Source organism: Tachypleus tridentatus, chromosome 9 (genome assembly GCF_004210375.1).
Source record: "Tachypleus tridentatus isolate NWPU-2018 chromosome 9, ASM421037v1, whole genome shotgun sequence".
Classification (NCBI taxonomy): Eukaryota; Metazoa; Arthropoda; class Merostomata; order Xiphosura; family Limulidae; genus Tachypleus; species Tachypleus tridentatus.
The window spans coordinates 21,480,618-21,498,069 of NC_134833.1; the positions used below are offsets into that span (position 1 = coordinate 21,480,618).

The window sequence follows — 17,452 nt, forward strand, 5'->3', positions numbered from 1 at the left end:
CTGGGGATCCGCGAAGTTCGCCCAGGGGATCCGCAAGACCGACAGATGTACAATGTGCAATTAATGTAGTATCAATGTGTATCAATATGTAGTATCACATCAATGTAGGTACAGTAGTACACTGTATCAATGTAATTAGTGCATCTTGTCGAGATAACTCGTCGTTCACATCTGAAACCAGCATTGTTTGTTTGGAAATTTCGCACAAAGCTACTCGAGGGCTATCTGTGCTAGCCGTCCCTAATTTAGCAGTGTAAGACTAGAGGGAAGGCAGCTAGTCATCACCACCCACCGCCAACTCTTGGGCTACTCTTTACCAACGAATAGTGGGATTGACCGTCACATTATACACCCCCACGGCTGGGAGGGCGAGCATGTTTAGCGCGACGCGGGCGCGAACCCGCGACCCTCGGATTACGAGTCGCACGCCTTACGCGCTAGGCCATGCCGGGCCGCTGAAACCAGCAACCTTCGCTAACGTTAGGGAAGAACTGCGCGCGCACATTTGCAGTCAAGCAGTCCAGTTATGACGACGACCTACGTCATTTCATTTAATTGAAACATTTAATGTAGCCAATACTATCCGGCGTGACGCTCTGCTGGTCTACTTCTTGTGTATCAGCTATGAGAGGTACAATAGGAAGGAAGGAACAAATGAGAGCGCGAGGTGGCAGATTACCAAATAAGGTCATCAGTGTTAATCGAAGGAAGGGACTCAGACGTGCGCACGTGACGTCTATGCGGAGCGTGGGAAAGGCAGGCAGGAGGATACTGCAACACTGCTGAAGAGAAAACTATAGATGAATGAAGAAATTCGTGCGTATCGGCTTGTATGAGTTCGATGACGAAGCATTGCCGAAAGAACGGTGTAGAATAGGCGTCATTCAAGGTTACAGAACTGTATGCGTTATCCAATCATGCAGCGCCAGGCGCTACTGATGTATAGCCTAGCGTAGTTTAATTTAAACCATAAAACATTGTCTCAGATTACTCATCATCGGCTAGACAACGTGAAGTGTGAGTACCTATTCAATTTTTTTATTTTTTATTGAATGCTTGTAAATGGATTTGAAGAAAGAAAACGTTATAAAAATTGATAAAAATCAGAAGACTCGACTATATGATTCAGATTATTTAGCTTTTGATTTATTGCTAGCGACGATCGGAACTGCCCATCACCATTATGTTTAGTTTGTGGTGAGAATTTATCAAACAGTTCAATGCTGCCATCTAAGTTGAAGCGTCATCTGATATCAAAACATCCTAATTTGGCTGATAAAACCAAAGAATACTTTCAAAGACTGAAAGAATCTACTTCAAAACAAGCTCGTATATTTGAAAGGAAGTTCAACATCAGCCAAGCAGATGAAGCCACATACAATCGCTGAATCGTTAATATTACCAGCATGTGTTACCATTGCGAAGATTTTTTTTGGAGATGCTGCTGCTGAAGAAATTAAGAACATCCCTCTGTCTGACAACACAATAGGCAGGCGGATTACGAACATGTCAGTTGATATCGAAAAAGGGGTTATGTTAAAATTGAAAGCTGCTGATTTTTTTGCTATTCAAGTGGATGAAAGCACAGATTTAAGTGGAAAATCACAGTTACTTGCTTTTATTAGATTTATTGAAAATGATGGAATTGTCGAAGACTTTTTATGTTGCAGAGAACTACCAGAAACAACGAAAGAACAAGATATATATGATGCACTTACCTCGTACTTGAATCACTGGGACTTGACATGGGAAAAGTGTGTTGGAATATGCACAGATGGTTGTCCTTCAATGATTGCAAGTGTAAAAGGTTTTGTCACATTGGTAAAGCAATCTCAGCCAAATATTTTCATAACACATTGCTTTCTTCATCGTGAAGCTCTAGTTGCCAAAGCTATTGGCCCAGAGCTAAAAGAGGTACTTGATATGGTGGTCAAGATGGTCAACTACTTAAAGTCAAGGCCAGTGAAATGCCGGCAGTTCACTAAACTTTGCGAAAGCATGGATGCTGAAAATGTCACGCTTCTATTTCATACAGAAGTCCGATGGCTCTCTCGAGGACGAGTGCTATCTCGATTTTATGAACTTAGAGAAGAACTAATGATTTTCTTTACAAGCAACAATATTGAATATGTGAAATTTCTGAGTGACGAAAGTTGGTGTTTAAAATTGGCCTACCTATCTGACATCTTCCAGCACCTGAATAATTTGAATATGAGTATGCAAGGGAAAAAGGAGAACATTCTAACTTCGGTAGATAAAATCAATGCGTTCAAAAGGAAATTGATTATTTGGAAAAAGCATGCTTTGCGAGGCAATTGTGAAATGTTTCCACTTTAGTTCAAAGAACAAATTTAATTGACATTTTGCCATTGATAATTAACCATCTGGAATCTTTAATTAAAGGATTGGATAAATATTTCCCTTCAATATCGCTTGAAGAGTATGATTGGATTAGAAATCCATTTGTTGAATCTTTGAACGTGGATTTCAGTTTGACCGACGAGGAAGAGTTGGCAGGTATTTCAAATGACCGGACACTTAGAATGAAGCACACTGAACTTGATCTGGACTCATTTTGGATTTTAACTGCAAAAGAATATCCATCAATCTCGAATAAGGCTCTGCGCATTCTCCTGCAGTTTTCTACATCACACCTGTGTGAAATAGGATTTTCCACCATGACGAACATTAAAAGTAAGAAAAGAAATAAATTACTAGCACTTGAAGAAGAGATGCGTGTATGTCTTTCTAAAACCAGGCCAAACTATCCAGTTCTGTTCAAAAATCACCAAGGACAAATTTCACATTAATTTGTAATTCTCTTGAATAAACAAATTTAGATGGTACTGTATTGTGTTTTTGTGTATATAAACCGTTTTTATTTCATTGAAAAAATCTTATATATATATATTTATGTACAAGGGGATCCGCAAGAAAAAATGAGCTCCTCGGGGGATCCGCGCCTGCAAAAAGGTTGAAAAGCACTGGTCTAAAGTGTAGCCTGTGATCTGAAATATCATTGTTATAAAGTATAATAACACCCGACTATCAACCAACAGTTCGTACCATCAATCATTAGTTGATAGTGTCAAACAGTAATTTATACCATCAACCAACAGTTCGTACCATCAACCAGTATTCCATACTGTCACCCAACAGTTTGTGCTATCAACCAGTATTCCATACTGTCACCCAACAGTTTGTAATATCAAACAGTAGCTTATACTGTCACCCAACAGTTTGTACTATCAACCAGTATCCCATATTGTCACCCAACAGTTTGTACTATCAACCAGTATTCCATACTGTCACCCAACAGTTTGTACTATCAACCAGTAGTTCATACTGTCACCCAACAGTTTGTACTATCAACCAGTAGTTCATACTGTCACCCAACAGTTTGTACTATCAACCAGTAGCTCATACTGTGACCCAACAGTTTGTACTATCAACCAGTAGTTCATACCGTCACCCAACAGTTTGTGCTATCAACCAGTATTCCATACTGTCACCCAACAGTTTGTAATATCAAACAGTGGCTTATACTGTCACCCAACAGTTTGTACTATCAACCATTATTCCATATTGTCACCCAACAGTTTGTACTATCAACCAGTATTCCATACTGTCACCCAACAGTTTGTACTATCAACCATTATTCCATATTGTCACCCAACAGTTTGTACTATCAACCAGTATTCCATACTGTCACCCAACAGTTTGTACTATCAACTAGTAGTTCATACTGTCACCCAACAGTTTGTACTATCAACCAGTAGTTCATACTGTCACCCAACAGTTTGTACTATCAACCAGTAGTTCATACTGTCACCCAACAGTTTGTACTATCAACCAGTAGTTCATACTGTCACCCAACAGTTTGTACTATCAACCAGTAGTTCATACTGTCACCCAACAGTTTGTACTATCAACCAGTAGTTATGCCATGAAGCAGGAATTCTTCGCTTGTTGCTCTTGACGGAAAACAATTAGTTATCAACACATACAAACTTTCTTTACTATGTATGATACAAACTTTTAATATTCTTGGACTAAAGCTTACAGAATATGGTATATGTAAATAAACAAGACAGTTTTCACTCTAAGTTATGTAATTATACGAAAGCTCTCATTGTAGATTATATAACTGTACAAACATTATCACGGTCAATTTCATTGTAGATTATATAACTGTACAAACATTTTCATGGTCAATTTCATTGTAGATTATATAACTGTACAAACATTATCACGGTCAATTTAACTGTAGATTATATAATTTCATGAAGAGTTTCACTGCTACTTTGTTTATTGTTTATAGAATAAAATTAATATTTCTACTGTTACAATACGGATTTACTTAAGTTAACCAAAGCGTAATATACTTACAATATTAGGCACACGTTCTAAAAGAACCAAGTTTGTGATCGAACAATTTTCCACACTAAGCTTTGTGTATACAAAAGCGATCGGAGAGATTTCATGCTCTTGTCCTGCTGTTCCTTTTCGAGATTGTACGCGTTTATATTGGACAACGTCAAATTTCACCTTCTAAGGTCAGAAGATCCTTCTTAGATCCAGAAACGTGAACAATCTGGATCATATTGTGTGATGTGATGATGAATCTCAACTTTAATGTACCCATGAAGTTTGGTTACAAATCCAATTACACTTAACAGAATTATTAACCAAAAAGTGTAAGAAATGCCCTATCTCTTAGTTATAAAAACTGCTCCAAACCGAGATCAAACAAAACTTGGGAAGAACTGACCCATACTAACTTCCCATCTTATGTAAAATTTATTTGTACATCGGTTCATTAGTTTTCGAGATACGTACGCGGAAACACGAACATAAATACATGAACCTGCTTGCAATATACTCACACATTTAGGGTAACAATACCCGACTCGTCAAATCTTTTATTTAAAAGGATTATATCTCGAAAATATGACAGAAATTAGAAAGTTATTGTTGTTAAAATTAAGGATGTAAAGCTATTGTTGTTAATTACAAAGTTATTGTTGTTAATTAGAAAGTTATTGTTGTTAATTAAAAAGTTATTGTTGTTAAAATGAAGAATGTAAAGCTATTGTTGTTAATTACAAAGTTATTGTTGTTAAAATTAAGGATGTAAAGCTATTGTTGTTAATTACAAAGTTATTGTTGTTAAAATTAAGAATGTAAAGCTATTGTTGTTAATTACAAAGTTATTGTTTTTATTTTTAAGGATGTAAAGCTATTGTTGTTAATTACAAAGTTATTGTTTTTATTTTTAAGGATATAAAGCTATTGTTGTTAATTACAAAGTTATTGTTTTTATTTTTAAGGATGTAAAGCTATTGTTGTTAATTACAAAGTTATTGTTTTTATTTTTAAGGATGTAAAGCTATTGTTGTTAATTACAAAGTTATTGTTTTTATTTTTAAGGATGTAAAGCTATTGTTGTTAATTACAAAGTTATTGTTTTTATTTTTAAGGATGTAAAGCTATCGTTGTTAATTATAAGGATACAGAGTTATTTTGGTTACTTATAAGGATGTAAAGCTATTGTTGTTAACTATAAAGATATAAAGTTATTGTTGTCAGTTATAAGAATCAACATAACGTATATTTCACAAACATTAGTTTAGAAACCTTTATTAAATATATATGTAATAAGTATTTACTGACAACAGAAATGGACTCATGTTTTGTGTATGCAACACTTCCAATCTTTATCACAAAAAAATATTTTGTTGAATGTACAAATTTGGCCTAAACTGTAAGATTGTTTGTTTGTTGTTAAGTACAAATATATACATAATGGGCTATGCTTGCTTTGCCTACCGCGGATATGGAAATCCGATCTTAAAGCGTTGAAAGCCCTCAGATTTACGAAGGATAGGGGCGAACTATAAGGTTGGATTATATTTTTAAATATATGTATATAATTGCACTGGATAATCCTTCGCTTCATTAACGTTATGTACAACAGTACAACTTGAGGCCAACTGGTAATTTTGATCGCACGAGAGTTAGAAAGTTTCTGTTTCGTTTCCAATTCCTGAAGGATTTTCGTAAACCACAAAGTTAACACAGGATAAATAATCCTGTGATACTGATAACGCTACCTTTATCATACTTACAATGGTAAGATGAAGTGGCTGATTTTGAGAAACTCACAGTCGTTAGTGTTAAAAGAATGATGAAGTTCCTGGTTGGATGATTCATGGCTGTTTCATACCCTAGAAACAGTGCGTGTGGCGGAAAAAAAGAGAAGAGAACCTTTAGTCATTTTCAGACGATTAACTTATAAGTAAAACTAATGCATAAACATTTCGTGAATAATTATATAAATACAGAGAGAGAGACGAATTGCATGCTGGCAACAGAAATCCTGAAGTACATGAAACCAACAGTGACAAACATAAACCGAATAGTTAAAATCACAAATCAGAGAACGCCATATCATATTATTACTGAATTGGAAATACGCAAACCGCTCTAGTTAAAGGTAATAAAAATCGTTAAAGGTAATCAAGTGGACGTGCTATTCTTCTGTTTGAAATTTGAAAATAGTATTTTAAAAACAGTTTTGGTTTCAGTTTAAATTAGAATTGTAAGATATCATTGAACTATTTGCCGCTACTAATTATATCAATATCTCATATTTACCTACGTATTTTCTAAAGATTATCTGTTTATTATATGAATCTTAAGCTGCGATTGATATGATTTGGTTTTGATTTTGTTTTGAATTTCGCGCAAAGCTACACGAAAGCTATCTGTGCTAGCCGTCCCTAATTTAACAGTGTAAGACTAAAGAGAAGGCAGCTAGTCATCACCACCCACCGCCAACTCTTCGGCTACTCTTTTACTAACGAATAGTGGGATTGATCGTAACATTATGATGCCTCCACGGCGGAAAGGGCGAACACTTATAGTGTGACGGGGATTCGAGCCCGCGATCCTCAGATTACGGAGTGCCTTAACCACCTGGCCATGCCGGGCCAGGTTTATATGAATGATAGCTGTCCACTGCTTGTCCACTGCTTGGTTATAATGTAAAGTTTCAGAACAATAAATAGCTGAAAGATCGTGTGTGTGTATATATATATATATATTTACACACGAACGTTTAAAAATCACACTTTAATGCATTTTTATAGGTTGGAGGGCTTAAAAGTTTTATGCTCCCCTCAGATATCGAAACTCATTTTTAGCGTCACAAGTCGACAAATTGAGTCTCCACGGAGCGTTTAAAACGGTTACACGTTAAACATTACTTGTGTTGGAAACTAAAATTCATAAAAGGCACATTTTATTTTGGAATAACTAGACGTAGGATTTTAAAAATAGTCGTAGAAGGTGTTCAGAATGTTTCTGTCACTTTTAACCACAGTATCCGACGTATCCCTAAACGAAGCAGTTGAATTAATTATTTTCTTTAAAGACGTAATACAAACAACACAATGACACGTATTTTAGTCAAGTTACCTTTATCATTTTATCATATTATTAGAAAATATTTACAACACAAACCACACAATGACACGTATTTTAGTCAAGTTACCATTATCATTTTATCATATTATTAGAAAACATTTACAATACAAACCACACAATGACACGTATTTTAGTCAAGTTACCTTTATCATTTTATCATATTATTAGAAAATATTTACAACACAAACCACACAATGACACGTATTTTAGTCAAGTTACCATTATCATTTTATCATATTATTAGAAAACATTTACAATACAAACCACACAATGACACGTATTTTAGTCAAGTTACCTTTATCATTTTATCATATTATTAGAAAACATTTACAATACAAACTACACAATGACACGTATTTTAGTCAAGTTACCATTATCATTTTATCATATTATTAGAAAATATTTACAATACAAACTACACAATGACACGTATTTTAGTCAAGTTGCCTTTATCATTTTATCATGTTATTAGAAAATATTTACAATACAAACTACACAATGACACGTATTTTAGTCAAGTTACCTTTATCATTTTGTCATATTATTAGAAAACATTTACAATACAAACTACACAATGACACGTATTTTAGTCAAGTTACCATTATCATTTTATCATATTATTAGAAAATATTTACAATACAAACAACACAATGACACGTATTTTAGTCAAGTTACCTTTATCATTTTATCATATTATTAGAAAATATTTACAACACAAACCACACAATGACACGTATTTTAGTCAAGTTACCTTTATCATTTTATCATATTATTAGAAAATATTTACAATACAAACTACACAATGACACGTATTTTAGTCAAGTTACCATTATCATTTTATCATATTATTAGAAAATATTTACAATACAAACTACACAATGACACGTATTTTAGTCAAGTTACCTTTATCGTATTGTTATAAAAAAACTTTGCAATATAAACTACATAGTTATACGTAGTTCAATCAAATTACCATTATCGTATTCTTAGAAGACTGAGAAATGAAAGAAATTCCAGTTTCGAGAAAAGGATTCAGGTGTACAAAATATTATGGATTTGAGACAACCTCACAAAATGCAAAATTTTATAAATAAAACATACGATCCTCTCATACATCTGGTGAAATCTAGATCTCTGATGTTAGGTAGTTTTTAAGATATAATGATTTTTATCATAATCATTCTATTTATATATATGATTAATAGATGAGTATATATAGCTATAGACGAAGAGCTTACAAAACAAAAAATCAAAGTTCAACACATTACAAAAAAGAAGTCAATTGTTTTAGTCCTTACCCTAACCACAGCGCAGGTATGGTATTCTACTTAAACAAGTTCGTGTGAGTTGATTCCTAACATGTGTTTATATAAAGTAGATCAGAGCCGAGTTCAAGGTGGTTCCAGTAGTAGATTATGTTGGTCATTTTTTTCTGGTTAGAAGACATCCGACTTGGTCAACACACCAGAACGTCCAAATGGATAATGACGATATGTTTCCTGAAAACTTTGAACATGTCTGGAATAATTTTTCAACCTATTTTCAGGCTCTATATCAAAGACAGTCTGAGTTGTAGGCCTAATATGCATTTTTTTTTCATTTGTTTTGTTCCTCTACGTTTTCAACAGAATATTAGAACTTTGCTTCACCTTTATACAGGTATTTAAAGGATGTTTCTTGTGTGTTTTTTGAGATTGGTAACTAAAATGTTCTAAAAATAAATTATTGGAAAAATCAAGACATTAAAGATTTAATTACAGGTCAATAATTGGCCACTTATTGAATAGTTTTTTAATGAATAAACTTTTAAAAAGTTATTTTCTTAACACGAAATTCAGTTACTGCGTAAAAATGATGTGCTTAAAGTGTTCATTCGTGGTTATTCATCATCATATATGAGTGGTTACTTTGTTTTTTATTTTGGTTTTACAATGTATTATTTTTCTAAATGGTTTCTTAAAAATGTAAACATGCAATTTTGTGGTAATTTTAAAATGTCATAAAATTAAACCAATCGTAAATAGACTTACATCTACAAGATTAACCACTTTAAATTTGTTTATGATTTGCTCTTAAAATGTTAAATCTCTTTAAGTAATAAAATGTTTTGTAAGAGAGATGAACTAAAAAATGTCCTTAGAAAAATGCATTGAAGCTTAGTTCAGGTAAGTTATATATTCAAAAACGGCTGGTATGGGTAGAGAAGGCACTAATAGAGGAGCGAACATACTGAGAATAAATAATTTATCCCTGTAATGATAAATTAGCCTGTAATGATATTAGGTGGGTTTTCTCGTCATCAAGGATTATTAGTTCACGTAAGATCTCATAGATGGCAGCCAGGTCAAAATTTTCAGTTTGTAGATTTCATTAATCGAGTCTGATTTTCTCACTTGGAAAGAGTTCTGCACTTCCACCTAGTATCATTACAAGGATAAATTACTTATTATCAGTATGTCCCTGCAGAAGAAAGGTCCATCTTTCGAAAGCGCTCGGATTATAGAGTTTTTATCATCTTGTATCATAACTTATTAGTTAATTTTTTATATAATTTTGTATGCATTCATTATTACACGTTTATACATGTATATCATACTATAATGGAACGCTTGCTTATATGATACTGGAAAAACCTTTTTATTACGTGATGTGCACCTCCCACTTTGCCAAATTTTTATCATGTGTGCATGTAGATTTCTAATAAGAGCCACGATTTTTCTGTTTCGCCTCTGTTTCTCGTCACGGACAACTTTATTTTTCTCCATTCTCAGGGTGCAGATATGACATCTTGAATACATCACAAGCGGATCTAATGCACTAACGTTACGGATAATTAAAAATATTTTTTCTACTTACGAAACAGTAGAACTGATCTTCCCAAAAATCATCTTTTAGAATAAATAGATAAACTTAGAAACATCGTTACGATTACTTGAAATTTGCCGTCACAAAGAATATGAAGGTTTTGGACCCAAAACAAACGTTATTTACTTTTATTACGTAAGCATAAACACTTACGTAAACCTTCTTGTATATGTAAGAAGAAGAATAGTTTTTGACATTATACATATTGTATACACATATACACATGAACTATCAAGTTTTGTTTATGTCCTGAAGTCATATCTAGAATCACAAATAAAGTGAACAAATTATATCTGATAGTAACTTTAGCTAGTAAGAAAAACAAAACTTGATTTAAATTCGACGAAACTTTAAATTCTAACTAGTTTGATAAAATACTATATTATTGATAAAGAACTGACACATTGTAATTTCACTATACCCAGATACCATTATAATAGCAGGAATAAACCGTAATTTCCTAAGCAGCCTCTTCTAAAGTGGATAAGACTTTGTCTATTTCACTCACACTGCTGTTTTGAAATCACCCATAAGTACAGCGGTAAGTCTACGAATTTACAACGCTAAATTCAGGGGGTTCGATTCCCCTCAGTGGACTCAGCAGATAGTCCGATGTGGCTTTGCTATAAGAAAACACACACACACACATTAGTGTTTTGGGCAATATGACACGACTTTCGACCACTCGTGTCAAACACGAAATCGTGCAGCAAGTCATTTGTTTGAATTCAACTACAGGTGTAGACAAGGAAGCCTGGCCCCCTGAAATATCTAGACATATTTATCACGTATTATTTTCAACTTTTATTAATAATAAACTTGTTTTCTATCATTTAACAAAAATAAATAAAACTTTTATGAACACTATTACATTTAATTTGATTTAGTTTATTGACAACTTTACTAAAAAAATTATATCGATTTCACCCTTTTAATTTATTGGTTCTCCTTAAAAATTTCTGCGTGAGTCTTTTCTAAAAAAGTGAGCATACACAATTCTTCCTTCTGCTTCCTCTAGTTCATAATTTACATGTTACAAATTTAAGAGAAAATCTGAATAATAGAATTTCAAGAAAATCAATAGAGAGAACACATAAAAACTTCCTTTCTATAGTATCACTACATACTAGTTCAGTTGGTAACCTGATGCACCCGTGATATGTTTGTTTGTTTGTTTTTGAATTTCGCACAAAGCTACTCGAGGGCTATCTGTGCTAGCCGTCCCTAATTTTGCAGTGTAAGAGTAGAGGGAAGGCAGCTAGTCATCATCACTCACCGCCAACTCTTGGGCTACTCTTTCACCAACGAATAGTGGGATTGACCGTCACGTTATAACGCCCCCATGGCTGAAAGGGCGAGCATGTTTGGCGCGACGACGATGCGAACCCGCGACCCTCAGATTACGAGTCGCACGCCTTAACACGCTTGGCCATGCCGGGCCACCACCCGTGATTACACCATAGTAACGAGTAATAATGTGTTTAAGTGTTTACACAGAATGAAGTCAGTTTCGTGACCTTATAAAGTAATTCCAAAACGAAAACATAAAAAAAATTCCTTATCTTTGATCGCTCCGCAAAAATCAATATACATCACAAGAGAATCACACTTTTTGTGGCACCTTGCTGGCTCAGCGGTAAGTCTTACAGCTTACAATACTAAAATTCGAGTTCCTATACCCGCAGCACACGGAGCATACATAGTCCATCGCATGGCTTTGTACTTGATAACAAATAAACACTCTTAAGGTCGAACTTTAGATTCGTCTTACGCATTGTAACTCGGAGCTACAATAATGCTGCATATATTAACATTCAACTCAGCTTCATGACTAAGAATGAAGTGTAATTATAATAATTATTACTTGCATAAGACTGATATTATGTATCAATCTTATGAGAATCAAGGGCGTTACCTAATTTTAACTATTTAGTCTGTAGAGGGCAGCATTCTTTTAACAATGATGCCTAGCTACCACCATTTCAAATTAAGGAATTTGTTATCTGAAACAAGTAACTAAGGTCTCAGGCAATATGCGTGTATAAACTTTTGTTATTATTTCATAATAGAAATAACTTTCTAAGATCCCATCGCTTTAACATCTAGTTTGTAGCATCAATACGCAATAAAACAAATCATGGGATTGTAAAATGTGTGAAGGGGGACCTGCTCCCCTAAAACTTCCCCAATAGGTTTTGGCAGCTGAGATACACCGTAAACCTATTTTTCTATAACTTAATGAAACTGAATAAATAACACACATCCATGTCCACTTAAGGTCTTTATTGAAATTAATGTGGCAACAACCAATGTTTTTTTACTTTTTTGTCTTAGCGTCTCTCCATGGATTAGCGGTACATTCAGCCAAAATCCAGGGTCCAATTCTCAGATTGCTTATTATGTAGCTTTGCACAAAGAACAAGAACTCGCCCTAGCGATGTATTTGAGAATTTTTTTTGTCAATGCTGTACACTATTTGTCCTTTTTTTTTTTCTTTCATCTAATCACTTTTACAGCCTGAATTGATTAACGTAAGATAGTAAAATAAAGTCAGGTTTGAAAGCGGACTACTTTCTGAGCAGCGTAATACACTGGTATCGGTATTGTTTTTTAACTTTATACCAGTCGAACCTTTTTTTGTTTATTAACGATTAATGCCGTGGTTCAACTTGATTCGAAGTTAACACTTTCATTACTGGTATGTCCATTGAATTATTAAAATTTGGAATAAAACTGAATCCAACTTCCACAGTTCTACTGAATACGTAACTAGATTCTCGAGTTGTGCAACACAAATGACGTCAAAGGTTTTAGTAAAAATATAAATAAAAAAGGAGATAAATTCCATTGCATTCGTAGAAGGAAACGGACATGATGGACTAAAGTAATCTATCATATTTGTGCAATGTTTTCCAGCTGTATCTTTTGGGCTAGAACTAACAAGAAATAAGCCAATACTTGAAATTCTGACAAAAATCTGTTCACATGACAAACAATAAGTGCTAGAATTACTTCACGTTCCAAGAATGTTCATTTCGAAAAACACGCTTCAGAATTTTCACATAAAATTAGACAAATAGCTATTTGAACACATCCTTCCCTAATTTTGAAATGATATACTAGAGAAAAGGCAATTAATCTATATCTATATATCCAAAAATGTTATAAAATACACAGGCTTTCATAGGGTGTCCTAACTTTTCACAATTCATATCAGGACAACTTCACTGACATATATTCAATAATTCCCACTATGACAATTAACTAACTGATAAATAACCCTCGCGAGGAGATACGAAAGGTAATATCGCAATAACAAACACGAAGATATTTCTGTTATTCTATGTTTTTAAATGAAATAAATATATCATTTCATAATTCACAGACATATCTTTGCTAGACTTATCTTCTTTTCATACTTGAACCCTGTCCTAGCTGACAGCCCACTTTATTAGGACGCCCACACACATTTGTAAAATAACTTATTTGCAAAAAGAAAATAGGATGAGTGATGTGTACTGTTTGAATCTTACATTTAGTAACAGTAATAAAATCGGTAAGAACAAGGATCTCGATGACTTTCAAAGGGGTATGATAGTAGGTGCTAATCTAGCAGAAACTTTGTTATCAAAGTCTGACTCTTTGGTAAACTATTAAAAAAATATGTGCCACCAAAGATGCTATGAACTTTGACAGTAGGAAAAGAAGCCATCTGCTTCATGGAGAGCTGTGGCCTCTTACCGATGATGACTGAGAAAACATACTATCTGATAGGCACGTCATGTGTAACAGAAGCAAATATGTCTTAACTAACCGATTCATTCAGCAGTTTTCAACATTCAACTGTGTCCAACGGTATAATGTGAAGGACATTTACGAGTATTTAATATGTCAGTTGTCTATAAACGTTAAAAACGCTTATTCCAAACGCAAAAGTGAAGGCATGATTGATGGTAGTGCAAAAATATAGAGAACATGACTAGAGGCATTTATTTCTGCTGTTTTCTTCCCCAACGCAAACTGCTGGAGAGAGTATAATAGTGAGGGTAATGGCCAAGAGGTGGGAACTTTGACTGTCTTAAAAAGAGTGATTAACATCCTTAAACTGTGATTCTCCATGGTTATGTTAATTCTGCCAATATTCGCTTATTGATTGCAGACTAGATCTCTTGATTAAGGGATTTCAATAAATGAAGAAGCTTCTGACATTTCGTAAAGTCGAAGAAAACAGTAACCTAATCACATGTGAAATTGAAGTCCCATTGGAAAGATAATTCAGTAAATAATATAAGTTAAGTATGATATTTTTGTTTGTATCAGATCAAAGCCACATTGGGCTATCATTTAGGGAAAACATAGTAATTAGAATTACACTGTTAGAACACCATCATTGTTTGTGTAATTACTCGAGGCACACAGTCATTAATTTGGGATAATAATTCTTCCGAAAATATTCAGAGATCAAATGTCGTGTTTATATATTAGGATGTACAGTCTGAGTTATACATAAGGTACAAAGTAAGAAGAGTCTAATACGTTTATTTAAATACTTTATATCGTTTAGTAGCGTCCCAGTTAGTCTGATACATGTTTATCATTCTCTGATGTAAAACTTATATAATAATCAGCAAATTTAACAAAACACGTGTGGTTCAAAGTTACAACAAATTTAACAAAACACGTGTGGTTCAAAGTTACAACAAATTTAACAAAACACGTGTGGTTCAAAGTTACAACAAATTTAACAAAACACGTGTGGTTCAAAGTTACAACAAATTTAACAAAACACGTGTGGTTCAAAGTTACAACAAATTTAACAAAACACGTGTGGTTCAAAGTTAAGTTTTTAACTATTATATATATATATATTTTTTACTTTAGCCTAATCTCGATTTAGTTCTCTTGATGGTTAGTAAAGAAAAACGTGATGAACAAAGATAAAATGGGCAGCCACTGCTCAGTTCGACGTAACTCTTTAGTAGAAGGTCTTGCTGGACTAGCCTACAAAAGTAGTGCAGTTGAAACAGAAAGTCGTCTCGAAAGAGTTCCGATAAATCGATTAGAACGCAACGAGTAGATGTATTATGTATTTACAGTGAATGTCTAAAAGAACCAACTGAGCATGGCTGATTTTAATTGTATATAGAATTGTCTTTTTATTAATACATAATCTAAAACAACATAATATTTTAAAAAGATGTGGTTTAAATGTTTGTTGTTCTGTACGTTAGGAAAGTGTATTTGATTGAAGTAGATATCGTAGAACGTTTTATATCATACTTAAACTCAATTTGGCTTTGCTATAAGTAAAACACACACACACACACACCATACTTAAGCACATTTTATAGTCCTTAATTAAACAGTCAAAGATTTTTCACATGTTAGTGGATGACTTAAGAACTACAACTTAAGTCCAAATATTATGAACCGCCACAACTGTTGTAATGTCTTGAGTTGCACACTAAAAGCAGGCAGGTTAAGGCGTTCGACTCCCTGTCGCACCAAACATGCTCGCCCTTTCAGCCGTGGGGGCGTTATAATGTGACGGTCAATCCCACTGTTCGTTGGTAAAAGAGTAGCCCAAGAGTTCACAGTGGGTGGTGATGACTAGTTGCCTTCCCTCTAGTCTTACACTGCTAAATTAGGGACTACTTTCAACTACTTTCTTTAATTATCCTAATCTGCAAAACATATTTATTTCTTTAAAATATTACGATATTTCACAGCCTAAGCACGAAAATATAAGAAAGAAGAGAAAATAAAATATTTTAGAAACATAACAAAAACTATCCAAATAAGTTTCGTATAAAATCAGTTTCAAATAAAAATAATTTAATATTTTGACAGAGGAACATTTAACATTATTTCGTAATTAAGATATTCGATTAATGGTTATTTATCGCAATGTCTGGAAATCAGATACCAGATTAAGAAACGTTTTTCGTTTTAATGATTTTACTTATTCTGAAAGATTTTGTTGTAATTTTGAATACATAATATTACAGACAAAGATGTTGTTACAGCTAATATAGACCTTTAGAAAGACAGAATTAATTTAAAATTTATTATAATTATCACTTTGATTAACCTTTAATAAAACTGTGGATGTTACGACTGAGAAAAGTAGATACATTTTTATACAATTTTAACAGGCTTTGTGACACATACATACATATATATATATAATTTTTTGAGGAGAATTTCTTGCACATATCTGTTTAAAATGAATAAACCACAAACTTATACCAAAAATTGCGTACCTTAAACGTACGACGAACAAACGAATATAATTATGGTGTTTTCAGTGCTAACAATAAATTAAGTACCATAGTATCAAGATAGTATTGATTAAAGATAAAACTTAAATCATTTAATATAATTTTCTTTTCAAGTCCACTAAACGTTCCTAAACTTAGCAGAACATCTTCCACAAATCGCTACTTAACATGTGGTTCGAGTGAATTCAGATCTATATGGATGAATAAATAATTTTGCGATGATTTGATCAAAACAAGCGTAATGCGTAATCCAAGCTCTTCATTTTCAAGGAGACAACTTATATCAGCCGTGGGATAAACCTGGTCACCTCTACAGCCATCCTCAATTTGACAACAAACCGAACTGTTAATTTCACATAATTTTACAAATCATAATATTGACAGAGATGAATCGATTGGCTAACTTGTCATGACAAGTTGAAGAAACCAAACTAGTTTTTTTACAGTAAATTTTTAAGTTTGCTTATTTGTCTTCTGTTCATGGATGGATCGTATAAAATTTTGGCTACTCTTTTACCAACGAATAATGGGATTGACTGTCACATTATAACGCCTCCACAGCTGAAAGGGCGAGCATGTTTGGTGTCACGGAGATTTGAACCCCACGACCCTCACATTACGAGTTCAGTACCTTAACTTATCAAATAAATAAACTTATCAAATGATCAACATTGTTTTCTTAAAGTTTTATCAGATAGTTTTTATTACGCTTGTAGAAAATCCTTTGTGAAACTTGAGACTTTAATGAAACGAAAACACAGAGTAAAGAAACTATATTTTTTTATGTTAACAAACACATGAATGAGAAAATATGGAAC

The 17,452-nt window shown here is 33.5% G+C and overlaps 1 protein-coding gene across 1 annotated transcript; it reads left to right on the forward strand.

Annotated features, from left to right (window-relative positions):
- Nucleotides 1-1,365: 1,365 nt before the first annotated feature.
- Nucleotides 1,366-2,337, forward strand: LOC143227303 (zinc finger BED domain-containing protein 5-like). The gene has a single exon (XM_076458759.1). The coding sequence runs from the start codon at nucleotides 1,366-1,368 to the stop codon at nucleotides 2,335-2,337; it is 972 nt and encodes a 323-aa protein (XP_076314874.1).
- Nucleotides 2,338-17,452: the final 15,115 nt, after the last annotated feature.

What these genes read in the sequence shown, in the direction of transcription:
- LOC143227303 (XM_076458759.1), top strand. Translation starts at nt 1,366, where the DNA reads ATGAAGCCACATACAATCGCTGAATCGTTAATATTACCAGCATGTGTT.